At 43.8% G+C, this 15819-nt stretch overlaps 1 protein-coding gene across 1 annotated transcript in view; it reads left to right on the top strand.

Moving 5' to 3' along the window:
- Nucleotides 1-15819, top strand: part of phldb2b (pleckstrin homology-like domain, family B, member 2b) — a 324137-nt gene that overhangs the window by 81764 nt on the left and 226554 nt on the right. The window contains exons 10-11 of the mRNA XM_072259726.1: nucleotides 3962-4105; nucleotides 11974-12114. Of these exons, the coding sequence (XP_072115827.1) occupies nucleotides 3962-4105; nucleotides 11974-12114 (285 nt within the window). The remainder of the gene's footprint in view (nucleotides 1-3961; nucleotides 4106-11973; nucleotides 12115-15819) is intronic.

Below are 15819 nucleotides of genomic sequence, written 5' to 3'. Positions count from 1 at the left end.
TATGCCCAGGATTGCACCATCTGTTATTTACCAGAACCGCCAGCCCCCCTCCTTTGCACTTACCGCTCTCAGTGTAATTCCGGTCAGCTCGAACGGTCTGGAAGCCCTCTATGGAAACGCTTTGATTGGGTATAGAACATAGAACATAGAATAGTACGGCACAGTACAGGCCCTTCGGCCCACAATGTTGTGCCGACCCTCAAACCCTGCCTCCCATATAAGCCCCCACCTTAAATTCCTCAATATACCTGTCTAACATACCTGGGTATGTCCTCGTGCAGCCACGTCTCAGTGAAGCACATGACCCTGCTCTCCCGAAATGTTCTCTGACTCCTGACAAGCTCAGTCAGTTCGTCGATTTTATTCCCCAGCGATCTCACATTTCCCATGATGAGAGAGGGGAGACACGACTTATAACTCCTCTTCTCCATAAGCCTCTGTTGTCTCGACCCGGTCCTCTTCCCTTGCCTTTTTGATCCCCCTCTGCATCCTCTGTGTGTTTTCCTCCAAATTTCAGCCGGGATGTCTGCTGCTCTGTTCGCTAAACCAGTCCCTGGAATACACAATGCGGCCATCCTGCTGCCACGCTAACGAGCCGTGTCCGAAAGTAACTAATTCCAGTGCTAAAAAAACAAGTAAAACTCTTTCCACCAGCATGTTAGAGAGGGTGCAGCTTCAACATGTTACTGTGAGAAAAAAAAATACAGCAAATAACTAAGTTAAAAAGTTTAAAGGTGAGAAATCACGGAGCAACTGTAACCGGCTGCATGCACGACCGGCCATCCATGCACGACCATCACTTCCATGTGGGAAAGTGGTGGCCTCTCCCTGGCATCCTGGCACCAAGCAGCTGCATAGTGCTGATGCTGCAGATCTCCAGTGCACGGACCTTGGGTCAGAGTCTCCACAGTAGAACTCCTCTCCTGCACGTCCACCCCTCCACCCCTGCTCCTCTTCCATCACCTGACCCTTCCATTCCCTTTGCTTTGAACTTTCATCACCCCTCATGCCTTTCCGTTTGCTTTCCTTCCTCCCTCCATCTCTGTAATTCTCATTACCTCCAGCAGATCCCTTATTCCCTTCCCTTCATCTTCCACCTTCCCCTCCTTTCTCATTATTCTTCTACTCTCTCTCCCTCTCTCAAAGTTCAAAGTAAAATTATTATCAAACTGCATATATGTCACCATCTACAAACCTGAGAATCGTTATCTTGCAGGCATACTGAGTAAGTCACAATGCAATCAGTGAAACTCTGCACCCGACAGACGGACAAACAAGCTGTGTGCAAAAGTTAACAGATTATGCAAATACAGAATAAATAATAATAATAATAATAAATAAACAATAAATATCGAGATCATGAGATAAAAGTGAGTCCATAGGTTTTGGGATGGGGCAAGTGAAGTTGAGTGAAGTTATCCTCTTTGGTTCAGGAGCCTGATGGTTGAGGGTAATAACTGTTCCTGAACCTAGTGGTGTGGGTCCTGAGGCTCCCGTACCTTCTTTCTGATGGCAACAGTGAGCAGAGAGCATGGCCTGGGTGGTGGGGGTTCTTGATGGATGTTGCTTTCCTGTGACAGCACTCCTTGTAGATGTGCTCAGTGGATCACTCAGTCCCCCACTTTTTGTGGACTTTTACATTGAAGGACATCGGTGTTTCCATTCCAGGCCATCGTGCATCTCGTCAATATACTCTCACCACACTTCTAGAAAAGTTTGTCAAAGTTGCAGTTAACATGCTGAGTCTTCACAAACTTCTAAGAAAGTGCCATGATGTCTTTGTAATTGCACTTATCTGCTGGACCCAGGACAGATCGTCAGAAATGATAACACTGAGGAATTTAAAGTTGTTGGCCCTCTCCACCTCTCATCCCCCAATAAGGACTGGTCATAGACCTCTCTGATTTCTTCCTTTTGAGGTCAATAATCAGCTCCTTGGTCTTGTTGACATTGAGTAAGAGGTTGTTATTGTGGCATCACTCAGCCAGATTTTCAATCTCCCTCCAAAATGCTGATCCATCGCCAGCTTTGATTTGGCCGGCAACAGTGGTGTTGTCAGCAAATTTACATATGGTATTGGAGCTGTGCTTAGCTTCACATTCATACCTCCCACACCCCCCATTCCCCCTACTATCTTTACCTCTTTTTGCTGCACCCTCTTCTTTACCCTCTCCTCCTCCTCCTCCTTACCGCCCTTTTGCTTTACCCTCCTCCCTATCCACACTCCCTTGCGTTCTGCTCCTAATGGGAAAGTGCTTCAGGTGTTTGCAGTAGGACCTAAAGACACCACTCACTGATCCCCGGCCAACACCTCAGACCTGTTCCACAGTCACATTGAGTATGGGCCTGAATATCGAGCAGATACAGGGACAGGAATCTTGGGGTCCAAGTCCCTCGCTCCCTGAAAGTGGCTTCACAGGTGAGGAAGGCATGTGACGTACTTGCCTCCATTGGTCAAGGTGTTAACTTCGAGTCAGGAAGTTACATTGCAGCTTTTAAAATGCTGGTTAGGCTGCGTACAAAGTACTGCATTTCAGTTCTGTTTCCCCCATTTTATGGGAAAGCTGTTGATGCTACGGAGAAGGTGCAGAAGAGTTTTACCAGGGTGTTGCCTGGACTGGAGGGCATGTGCTACAAGGAGAGTTTGGACAAATTAAGGTCGTTGCCTCTGGCGCGTCAGAGGCTGAGAGCAGACCTGATGGGGTTTATAAGGTTATGCAAGGTGTAGATAAAGTACCTTTTTCCCAAGGTTAGAGTGTCTAATACTAGAGGACATGGCATGCATTTAAGGTGTGGGGGAAAGTTCAATAGAGACAAGAGGGGCAAGATGTTTTACAGAGAGAATGGTGGGTGCCTGGAATGCACTACCAGGGGTGGTGGTGAAGGCAGATAAGATAGTGGTACTTAAGTTCGGCCTGTGAATATTAGATTATGAGAGCACTCAGTCCCCTTTTATTGTCATTTAAAAATGCATACGTGCATTAAGAAATGATACAATGTTTCTCCGGAGTGATATCACAGAAAACAGGACAGACCAAAGACTAACACTGACAGAACCACATAATTATAACATATAGTTGTAATTAGCAGTGCAAAGCAATACCATAATTTGATGAAGAACAAACCATGGGCACAGTAAAAAGAAGTCCCAAAAATCCCCGAGTCCCCGATAGCAGGCGGCAAAAGGGAGAAACTCCCTGCCATAAACCTCCAGGTACCGTCAACTTGCCGATGCCTTGGAAGCAGCCAACCACAGCCGACACTGAGTTCATCCGTCCGAAAACTTCGAGCTTCCGACCAGCCCCTCCGATACAGCCTCCCAAGCACCATCCTCTGCCAAGCACCTTCGACCTCGCCCCGGCTGCTGAAACCCGCAAAGCCGAGGATCTCGGGGCCTTCTGCTCCGCAGATTCCGGTTACCATACAGTAGCAGCGGCAGTGAAACGGGTATTTCAGAAGTTTTCCAGATGTTCCTCCGTACATTCAGAGAATGGAGGGATATTGGACCACATGCAGACTGATAGGATTGGCCGGTCCCTGTGTTGTACTGTTCTGTGTCCTGTGTTCATCTTGTGATGGCTGATGGTGCTCATTCCCCACTGAGCACCAGGACACTCAAAACATCTTACTTATTTGGAATTGGTTTATTTTTGCCACGTGTAGAGTGAAAGCACAAACAGTGCTGGAGGAATTCAACAGGTCAGGCAGCATCTATAGAGAGGAATAAACAGACCCTTTATCAGGACTTGTTGATCTAGATTTCCAGCATCTGCAGAATCTCTTGTGTTTAAGTTTGTCTTGCATACTGTTCATACAGATCAAATCATTACACAATGCACTGAGATAATCCAAGGTAAAACAATAGCACAATGCAACGAAATGTGCAACAGGGCCAACTTGTTCACTTGCAGTTGATTGATATAGATGTTGGTCAATAAATACATTTAATTTGTACTTTCAGGAAGTCAAGATATTGGCAGAGATGAACATGAAGGAAAGATTTAACCAACTGGATGAAGAATGCATGACTATCCTAAGCAAGGTGGAAGAGATTAACCTGAAGATCAAAGAGCTGGACAACCAAATGGAAGAATCTTCACAAGAGGTGACAGTGATTTCTGCGAGCAGTATCTATGGGAGGAAGGGATTTGCCAATGTTTCAGGCCAAAATCCTGTTTTGGGATTGCAAGTGGCAAGGCAATGTTGCTAGTACATAGAAGAAAAGAGGACTAGTGAGATAAGTGATTCCAGAATTTGCAGTCTCTTCAGTTATTTCTCAGTATAAGCTTCTGGGAACCCAAGCATTAAACTCTAGTCGCCAGCTGTCCACCCATTCCACCAGCCTGTCTCTGTCCACTTGAAATCTATTACTATCCTTCTCACGGTTCCCATATTTTGTGTCATTGGCTTACAAAGGATTTGTATCTTACGTAGCCGGGTCCAAGTCCTCAGTGCATGTAAAGGGAAGTGGTGATCGCACTCAGGTAGGGAACTCAAGCTGATTGCCATGTGCTGTGCCACTGCAGCCTCTTGGGTAATGTCATGCCAGCTCACGTAACCAATCTACACAGCATCAGTAGTAACCTGTATTTACTACAACTGACGTTAGGTAGTTTCCCATCTAGTTTTCTGTTACAAAAAATAGTTCAGTAATTAGTCATGGTGACTATAAAACTGCCAATTGGTCATAATAGCCTCATCCGTTTCACTTTTGCCCTTCAGACAAAGGGACCTGCTGGTCGTACCCAATCTGACCTTATGTGATTTATGGCCCACTCTGAAAGAGCCAAGGAGTGGCCAACTCGGAGAGGGCCGAGGAAGCTACTTGTTTGCCAAGGATGGTTATAGATGGTCAATATTGCTGCCATGGTGCTGGTCAGAGGGAATGGATGATCTGAAGGAAAAGTCCTTTATTCAACAAAAACAGGATCCAAGTAGGATACTCTCCCCTGGGAGAGTCTCAACATCGACTCTCTCTGAATTCAAAAGTTTCAATAGACTTAAGAATAAAGATAACAGCTGATGACTGATTACATTGTTGGTAGTTGCAATGGCAGAGATAACTTCAATTTAAAGTTTATTGTCATGGGCATCCATACACAGGCTATGAATGCCACGGTTTTAACTTTTTGCAGCAGCACTGAATGTTATGTCAACATCTTTATGCAAAATATTGCTCCATCAAATTACTTATTTTACAGTGGAGCACATTTTGACTGGCAAGACCATACCTTTAGTAAAACACCTTTGCTAAAACAATGCTTGGATAAAAAACAAATGGTGTTCACAAATATTTGCTGAGATGGTTGGCTCCCTGGAACATAAGTACCCCAGTTATAAGACCATAAGATATAGGAGCAGAATTAGGCCATTGAGTCTGCTCCATCATTTCATCATGGCTGATCCAATTTTCCTCTCAGCCCCAATCTCCTGCCTTCTCCCCATGTCCCTTCATGTCCTGACCAATCAGGAATCTATCAACCTCGGCCTTCAATATACATAAATGCGTGGCCTCCACAGCTGCCTGTGACAAAGAATTCCCAGATTCACCACTCTCTGGCTAAAGAAATGCTTCTGTTCTAAAAGGACACCCCTCTATTCTGAGGCTGTGTCCTCTGGTCTTAGACTCTCCCACCATAGGAAACATCCTCTCCACATCCACTATATCAAGGCCTTTTACTGTTCGATAGGTTTCAGTGAAGTCACCTCTTATTCTGAATTCCTGTGAAAACAGACCCAGGGTCATTAAATGCTCTTCATATGACAAGCCATTCAATCCTGGAATCATTTTTGTGAACCTCCTTTGAATCCTCTCCAGTTTCAGCACATGCCTTCTAAGATGTGGGGCCCAAAACTGCTCACAATGCTCCAAGTGAGGCCTCACCAAGTGCTTTATAACGTCTCAACATTACATCCTTGCTTTTATATTGTAGTCCTCTTGAAATGAATGCTAACATTACATTTGCTTTCCACACCACAGAACCAACCTGCTAATTAACCTTTAGGGAATCCTGCAAAAGGACTCCCAAGTCCATCGGGCACCTCGTTTTTTTTTGTATTTTCTCTCCATTTAGAAAATATTCGATCTTTTCATTTCTTCTACCAAAGTGCAGGACCATACACTTCCCAACACTGTATTCCATCTGCCATTTCTTTGCCCAATCTCTAAATCTGTCTAAGTTCTTCTGCAGCGTCTCTACTTCCTCAAAGCTACCTGTCCTTCCACCTACCTTCATATCATCTGCAAACTTTGCAACAAAGCCAATAATTCCATCATCCAAGTTATTGACATGTAACGTAAAAAGAATCGGTCCCAACACAGACCCCTGTGGATCACCACTAGTCACCGACAGCCAACCAGAAAAGATTCCCTTTATTACCACTCTTTGCTTCCTGCCAGTCAGCCACTGCTGTATCCCTGATAGGACCTTTCTTGTAATACCACGGGCTCGTAGCTTGTTAAACAGCCTCCTGTATGCACCTTATCAAAGGCCTTATGAAAATCCAAGTACACGACACACACTGATTCTCCCTAGTCTATCCTGCTTGTTATTTCATCAAAGAATTCCAACAGATTTGTCAGGCAAGATTTTCCTTTGAGGAAACATTTAATTATACAGAACAAATATGGCTGTGATCATGTTCAATGTGCAGAATTACTGAATAACCAGCTGAATCTCTGCTGCATAAATTAGCTGAAGGTGTCTAATGTCTAGCTTGATGTTGGCCAGTTTGCATGGCATAATTGTCTGAATTGTTTGGCCAATGTCTTGTGTTCCGGTCAGTTTACAGATCCTACCTCTTGATCATGCAGGCTCCTGCTGTGAGCCACCTGCCAGCTCTCTTCACATAGCAGTGCTTATTCATCCCGCTGTGATCTTCATTCCAGAACTGGTTACTCTTTGTCATTAAAGACTGGCTCTTGTTTGTATAAATTACTCCAAAATTCCTCAAGGATGTTCCAAATCTAACCATCCCTAACCAGCACATCATTCGTATCTTCCCCACTGATCTTCTTTTCTACCTGGGGTTGTGGCAAAGGCAGGGACTAGGAGGTTTCAGATAGAGGGAATGCTGTTGATATCATACACAGAGCACAAGCAGTACACAGCTGAACAGACCATTCTGCCTGTGATGTTTTCTTGATCTTGATTCTGATTTATATTAAATGCCCTCCTGCTTATCATCCATATCCCTCCATTCCCTTCATCTTCACGTGTCTATCTAAAATTGACCAGCTTGTTTTCAGAACTATCTCTAGTAATCCATTCCATATCCCTCCATTCCCTTCATGTTTGTATGCCCATCTTTCTCACTTGTTTTAACAACTACCTCTAGTAATCCATTCCAAGCATTTGCTGCTTTCAGCATCAAAAACATGGCCTTCACATCGTGTTTAAATTCCCCCCCACCACCACTCCAGGAACCTTGTCTCCTCGTGTTTGACATTTCTATCCTCAAAACAGAGTTTAACTGTTTACTGTATCTGTGTCTTTCATAATTTTGAAATCCTCCATCAGGTCTCCCGTCAGTCTCCGACCCTCAAAGGGAAACAGCCCAAGTTCACAGCTCATTCCCTATAACCCTGGCAACATCCTGGTAAACCTCTTCTGCACACACTGTCAATGCCCTTCCTGTAAGGGGGTGACCAGAAATGCCCACAATACTCCAAGTGTGGTCTGACTAAAGTTTTGTGTTGCTGGACGATAACCTCCTTACTCTTGTACTCGACACCCCTACCTTCTTTACCAACTTGTGAACTGTGGACATGAACCCCATGATCCCTCTGTACTTCAATGCTATTCAAGGGTCGACCATTAACTGTATACTTTTTCCTTCCATTTGACTTCCCAAAGTGCAACACCTCACACTTCCCTGGATTAAATTCCATCTGCTATTTCTCTGCCCATATCTGAAACTGATCAATTATCTGCCGAATTCTTTGATAGTTTTTTACACTGTCCATGATTCCACTAGTCTTGTTAGTCCACCCATCTACATTTTCATTCAAATCATTGATAGATATCACAAACAACACAGCTTCTAGCACCAATCCTTGAGGAACACCACTGGGCAAGGACCTCCAGCCAGAGTATTAGCGGGCCACTCCTACTCTTTGTGTTCAATGGGCAAGTCAGTTCTGAATCCAAACTTGCAATTTACCCTGAATCCCTTGCATCTTTACCTTCTCAATCAGCCTACCATGGGAAACCTTGTGAAAAAGCTTACTAATGAAAAATAATGTCAAGTAGATAACATCCACCATGGGAAACCTTGTGAAAAAGCTTACTAATGAAAAATAATGTCAAGTAGATAACATCCACCACCAGCAAGGCATCATAAAAGCAGTGGTTGTTTCACACCTCAAACGACTCCATCAAGTTTGTGAGATGTGATCTCCATGCACAAAGCCAAGGCAGTTGTACAGTTGTTAGCTTTTCAAAGGGTGATATCAATAGTTCAAGGGCAGCGTCCTCCTTTTAGGGTGAAGGTTAGGCGTAAGACCCTGGTTGCCAAGGGATATTGAAGCTCAGATAAGGAAATAGAAGGAAATATATATTGTGTGGAAGAAACCAGGTACAAATAAATCTCTTAATGCATGTACATGTGTAAGACTAGGCTTAAGAGGGAAATCTGGAGGGCAAAAGATGAGTGTGTGATAGGTTTGGCAGGCAATGTTAGGATAATCCCAAGAGGTACTTCAGTTACATTAACAGAAAAGTGTGACTAGGGAGAGATGAGGTCTTTTTAAAGACCGTCAGGGCTGGCTATGTGTGGAGCCACGGGAGAAGGCTGAGATTTTTAATGTCACTTTCTCCTTGGTTTTTACTAAGGAGAATATTGTGGTGTCAGAAAATGAAGGTCAGTAGTGTGAGGTCTTGGGACATGCACACATTATGCAGACGGAGGTGTTTGCAGCCTTGAAGCACATTAAGATGGGTAAGTCCCCAGAACCTGACTAAGTGCACTCCAAGAGGTCAAGGAAAAAATTGCAGAGGCCCTTGTAAAGATATTTACCTTGTCATTAGCCACCAGCAACGTTTAAGAAGACTTGTTGTGGGGGGAGGGTGGTGGGAGGAGGAGCAAGGACAGACCAGGGAACTACAGGCCAATGAGCCTGACTTCAGATTTAAGGAAGTTACTGGAGGGAATTCTGAGAGACAAGATCTTGGATAGTCAAGGCCTGATCAGGAATAATCAATGTGGGAGGTTATGTCAAATTCATCTTTTGGAATTCTTTGAAGATGTAACTAAGGAGATAGATGAAGGTATGGCAGTGGGTGTAAACCCTTTGACAAGATCTTGCGTAGAGGGTGGTGAGTACCTGGAATGAGCTGTCGGAGGGTCAGAGGAAGTGGTTGAGGTGGGTACCATTATAACACTGTGTAGCCGCGTGGACAAAGTTATTGGAGAGATTTAGCTGCTGGAGATGAAGTAATGTCTGTATTTGACAAAATGAGACACAGCAAGCATCATATTGAGACCATTTGAAGGAGCAGCTCTGCTCGATCCAATACTACACATCATTTTATCAGAATCAGATTTCTTATCACTGGCATTGGAGGTGAAATTTGTTAACTTAGCAGCAGTTCGATGCAATACATAATATAGGAAAAAAATGATAAATGAAATAATAAATAAATCAATTATGGTATACGTATATTGAATAGATTTTAAAAAATGCAAAAAAACAGAAATACTGTATATTAAAAAAAGTGAGGTAGTGTCCAAGGATTCAATGTCCATTTAGGAATCGGATGGCAGAGGGGAAGAAGCTATTCCTGAATCGCTGAGTGTGTGCCTTCAGGCTTCTGTACCTCCTACCTGATGGTAACAGTGAGAAAAGTGCATGCCCTCAGTGCTGGAGGTCTTTAATAATGGACGCTGCCTTTCTGAGACACTGCTCCCTAAAGATGTCCTGGGTACTTTGTAGGCTAGTGCCCAAGATGGAGCTGACTTGATTTACAACCTTCTGCAGCTTCTTTCGGTCCTGTGCAGTAGCCCCTAAATACCAGACAGTGATGCAGCCTGTCAGAATGCTCTCCACGGTACAACCATAGAAGTTTTTGAGTATATTTGTTGACATGCCAAATCTTTTCAAACTCTTAATAAGGTATAGCCACTGTCTTGCCTTCTTTATATCAATATGTTGGGACCAGGTTAGATCCTCAGAGATCTTGGCACCCAGGAACTTGAAACTGCTCACTCTCTCCACTTCTGATCCCTCTATGAGGATTGGTATGTGTTCCTTCGTCTTATTCTTCTTTAAGTCCACAATGAGCTCTTTCATCTTACTGACATTGAGTGCCAGGTTGTTGCTGCGGCATATCTCACTCCTCTACACCCTCTCGTCACCACCTGAGATTCTACCAACAACGGTTGTATCGTCAGCAAATTTATAGATGGTATTTGAGCTATGCGTAACCACACAGTCATGTGTATACAGAGAGTAGAGCAGTGGACTGAGCACACACCCCGAGGTACGCCAGTGTTGACGTCAGCGAGGAGGATACGTTATCACCAATCCGCACAGACTGTGGTCTTCCGGTTGGGAAGTCGAGGATCCAATTGCAGAAGGAGGTACAAAAGGCCCAGGTTCTGCAACTTCTCAGTCAGGATTGTGGGAATGATGGTATTAAATGCTGAGCTATAGTCAATGAACAGCATCCTGACATAGGTGTTTGTGTTGTCTAGGTGGTCTAAAGCCGTGTGGAGAGCCATTGAGATTGTGTCTGCTGTTGACCTATTGTGGCGATAGGAAAATTACAGTGTCCAGGTTCTTGCTGAGGCAGGAGTTTAGTCTAGTCATGACCAACCTCTCAAATCATTTCATCACTGTTGATATGAGTGCTACTGAGTGATAGTCATTAAGGCAGCTCACATTCTTCTTCTTAGGCACTGGTATAATTGTTGCCTTTTTGAAGCAAGTGGGAATGTAGCAGTGAGGGGTTGAAAATGTCCTTGAATACTCCTGCTAGTTGACTGGCACAAGTTTGCAGAGCCTTACCAGGTACTCCATCAGGACCTTCTGCCTTGCGAGGGTTCACTCTCTTTAAAGACAGCCTAACATCGGCCTCTGAGACAGAGATCACAGGGTCATCAGGTGCAGCAGGGATCTTCACAGCTGTGTTCTCCTTTTCAAAGTGGACATAGAAGGCGCTGTGTTCATCTGGTAGTGAAGCATCGCTGCCATTCATGCTATTGGGTTTCACTTATGTGCTAAAGATCTATGGACAATTCCATATTTCCAATGCACTCCCTCTGTATCCTACCTGTTGATTCCTGTATGTCTAAATTGAGATCACTACTTATTCCAGTAAACCCTGGACAATAGGAGCCTAATCTACTTCATTACTCCTCATATAACATATTTAACATGGTCCAGTGAATTAATCATCTACAAGAAATGTGAAGTCCTGGTGTGGGTATGTTTTGATTCCACAAGGGCTAAGTAGTGGCGTTACTGGTAAAGCTGCACCAAAGGCCCAGGTTCAATGTGGCACTGCGTGTGCAGAGTTTGCACATTCTGCCTGTGGACTGTCAGTTTTCTGCCACATCCCAAAGACGTGTAGGTAGGTAGTTTGATTGACCACTGCAAAATGTGTGGTTGAGTGGTAAAATCTTAGGGGAATTGATAGGGGAATGTGGGGGACAATAAAATGGGATTAGTGAAAACATGGATGGTTGACAGTAGAAAAGGCAGAAAGCCTTTTCTACTGTCAACCATCCATGTTTTCACTAATCCCATTTGTTTCACTAGGATGTGAGGGATGAAAGACAGGTGGAAATCTGGAGCAGTTAGGGTTAGAAGCTGGTTGTAGTTTAATGGTAAAACAAAGGTAAATATTGAACGTCAGTTGCTCATTGTCTCTTTTTGCCAGACTTGGCTAAGGGGCCCACTCATTTTTTCCTGCCCTTGACTTTCCAGCTACTGCCATTGTAATAAACGTTTCTGTGTGTGACGTTTTACAGATGGAGATGGAACGAGCTTTATTGGAAGCTGAACAAGATTCAGAGATGTCACATGTTCAATATGAAAAGGAAGTGCTTGAACAACTACACAAAAAGATGACTGACCTGGCGGAAGCTAGTCTTACACCTAAAATGGCACAGGTGGGAATGGTTGTAAAGAAATGTTCTGTGAAGTAGTTGCTTTTGTTTTCTTCTATAGGTGGACATTTTCTGATAAAAGTACCACTTAGGATATAGCTGAATGTGTCATGGCCTTCTGTGGCGTTACCCATTAACTCAATGAGTTAAAAGCATTTCTATCGATATTTTAAAAATTAAATACTGAAAGATCCGGGTGCAGTGGAGGAAATTCCCTTAAAGGAATGATTTTGGGGAAACTGGGATGCAGTGTGCGGTTAGTTGTAGTTGGAGTAGGAAGGCTGGCAGTGAAGATTCTGTCTGGGGAGATGGAGATGTGAGCATTTGGATCGTGAGCTTTCACCCAAATGGGTGACACTGGAGCAGAAGGCAGAGCCACTGTTTCACTGTGCCAAAGACCTAGGCTCAATCCTGACGTCAAATGCCATTGGTGTGGAGTTTGCACGTTCTTTGCTTTCCTCTGGGTGCTCCCGTTTCCTGTCACGTGCAGGTAATCAGCCGAGAGGTAGAACCTGGGGGGAGTTGATGGGAATGAGGAAAGCAAAATGAGGTGAATGTAAATGGGTGATTGATGGCCAGCACAGACTCGTCAGGCCAAAGGGTCTGATTCTGCACTGTGTACCTCTGAGCTCTATCTGTGACCTTGTGTCAGTGCTGGGCAATTGATAAACTAATTTGTGGAAGTGATAGAATGGTGGAGGACAATGCTACAAGGATTAAATGGGCTTTAAAGGGGAGGCAGGTGGCAGTTGGTTATGTGATGTGTGGAAATCAAAGTCTCATTATGTGTCCCAGGAAAACCGGAAGTGTTTTTGAATGTTCTGTGACATGCCAAACCTTCTTAACGTTCTAAGAAAGTAAGGCATTGGTGTGCCTTCTTTGTGATTGTGGGTATATCTTTGGTGCAGGCCAAGTGCTGGAATAAAACTAGATCGAGAACTGAGCACAGAACAAAATGCTAGATAATATTTCTGGTTGGGCACTGAGGCTCCATTCGGGTGCTCTTTAAATACTCAATTCTTGCTGCCCAGAACATGATTGCCAATTAGCAGTACGGTCTTAAATCCATAAAGGGTTGTGCCAGCTGTGCATCCTCCGGAGAGTTAGATCGTCTAAAGCCCTGAAGCTGGCACCACTGGATACATATCGTAACCACTCAACCACAAGCTGCTCTAAAATTCCATCTTACAGGGATTCTAGAAATTCCCCTGCCTGGAATCCAGCACCAGCCTGATTTTCCCAAACTGCCTTCATTTTGAAGTTCCCTATGACTGTTGCAACATTGCCCTTTTCACATGCATTTTCTATCTCACGTTGAAATTTGTAGACCACATCCCTACTACTGTTTGGGGGTCTCTGCAAACCTCCCATCAGGGTCTTTTTACCCCTTGTAGTTCCTTAACTCTATACACAATGATAAAACACCTATGTCACCTCTTCCTTTTTTTTTGTAATTTATTTTTTTATTGAATTTCATCATCGAACAAACATTACCAGAAGATGTATTTCAGATGCTAGACATATATACCATATAATCATACGATTATACGATTTGATTTCACTTTTTACCAACAGAACACTCCCCACTTCCTGTCTGTCCTTTTGATACATTGTATATCCTTGGACATTAAGCTCCCAGTTACAATCTTTCAACCAGGATTCAGTGATGCCTACAGCAAGTTCGCCTGCTTTAGTCCATATTCAAACATAACACCTTCGGTCCTGTACTGTATTCACTCTTTCCGATTTTGTCCACCTTCTATGTTGCACCTCAGGATACTAGTCACACCTTGCTCAACCTTTTGATTTCTAACTTCGTCTCTGGTTCTCATCCTCCCTCCAGCTCTAGTTTAAACCCCACCATGTAGCAATAACGAAGCTTCCCACTAGGATTTTAGTCCCCCTCCAGTTCAGGTGCAGTAATAGGTCCCACCTTTCCTGCAAGAGAACCCAGAGATCCAAAAATGTGAAGCCCTTCCTCCTACACAAGGTCCAGAGTGGTTGCTGGCCAAAGCTCTTCTTCGCTGTACAGACCTGCTGCTGCCTTTTCTACTTGGGTAGAGGACCGGATTGTGTCTAAGCATTACATTGTTGCAAGTTGCTGCCTGCAAGTTGACTGTTGTAACAACTGGAGTGGCTCAGATGTATTTATAGTCTTTGAAAACTTCGAGGCCAGATAATGATGATAGAAGACTTTTACCTATTCCTTCCCAATCATCTGGGAAGTGTTACTCAATGTACATACATGCCTGTTTGCCCGGATGTGTGCTTTAGTGAGCCTGTTGCGTGTGTGGGCACAAGCCTGTGTGTGTGTGGCCAAATACTAGTGTTCCCTTGAAGAGATTTTGAGCTCTTTCCATCCACAATATTTATATAACTGACAAGCAAAGGTATTTGGAATGCAAAAACTAACTATAATGTAGTATTGCTGGTTAATTCACATTTTGATTAATCTTCAATCAATAATGATTTCAGAATTGGCAGCCCCATTGACTTGAGACCAGAGAGAAAGGGATCAAGATTTCTAGAGCCTTAGTTGTAGCTGTACCTGTTATAATGAGTGCACTGCACACAGAATGTAGTATTCGCTGATGACCAGGATAGAACTGTAAATGGCTTGGGTGACAACGTACGAGTTAGAAAGTTGTGAACAGTGTGGAGGGTTGTTGAAGGACACAGCAGGAAATAGATCAGACAGAGATATGGGCAGGGAAATGGCAAATGGAGTGTAACCTGGGCAAGTGTGGTGTATTTTGGGAAAATATGCAGTTAACAACAGGATCCTTAATGGAACTGATGTGCAAAATGTTCCTGGGTCCAAGTCTACACTGAAAGATTCAAGGTACAGTTATTATCAAAGTTTACAACCGTGAGCTTCGTCTTTCCTACAGAGTGCCAGGAAACAAAGAAACCAGGGCATTCATTCAAAGAAAAACATCAACCCCCACCCCCCCATGCACCAATAAATAACCAAATCACGCACATGATCGTCGAAAAACACAGAATATAAAACACAAAATCAAGCGTCCAGGCATATTCAGTTCAGCTCAGTGTTTGCTGTTTGAAGGCCAAATTAATTCAAAATCACCCAAAATAATAACAAAAACAAGGAGTGACCAGAAATCGGAAACACATCAGAACGTGAGCTAGAGTCCAATCTTCAAACCGCGTCAGTTAAATCTTGCCCAAGACCCAGACTCCAAGGAGAGAGAGAGAGAGTGCATCACACAGAGACACCTTCCTCTGGGAGCAGCAAATGAGAGGCCGGTACACACCGCTGAGCAGCTGCTCGCCTCCACTCTTGCCTCGATGATTTTGATCTTCCTTGGCGCTTTAATAGGTGAGAAGTGGGGTTGGTCATGGGCTTGATTTTCTGGTCACCCCATTGCAAAGAAGTTGCAGAGACTTTGGAGAGGCTGGGGAAGAGCTTTACCAGGATGAGAGGACATGAGCTTCAAGGGAAACTTGGACAAACTTGTCTGGTTTCTGTGGAATATGGGAGGCCTGAGAGAAGCTTATGAAACCAGGAAAGGCTTTGATAAGGTATACTTATCAAATAATGTTCCCAGGATAGAATTGTCAAGTTCCAGAGGACATGGGGGAAAGTTTAGTCATAGTCATAGTCATACTTTATTGATCCTGGGGGAAATTGGTTTTCGTTACAATTGCACCATAAATAATAAATAGTAATAGAACCATAAATAGTTA

The sequence above is a fragment of the Mobula birostris genome, chromosome 6, assembly GCF_030028105.1.
Source record: "Mobula birostris isolate sMobBir1 chromosome 6, sMobBir1.hap1, whole genome shotgun sequence".
Classification (NCBI taxonomy): domain Eukaryota; kingdom Metazoa; phylum Chordata; class Chondrichthyes; order Myliobatiformes; family Myliobatidae; genus Mobula; species Mobula birostris.
Note: the sequence above shows the minus strand (reverse complement) of the source record. Positions and strands in the feature narration are given on the sequence as shown.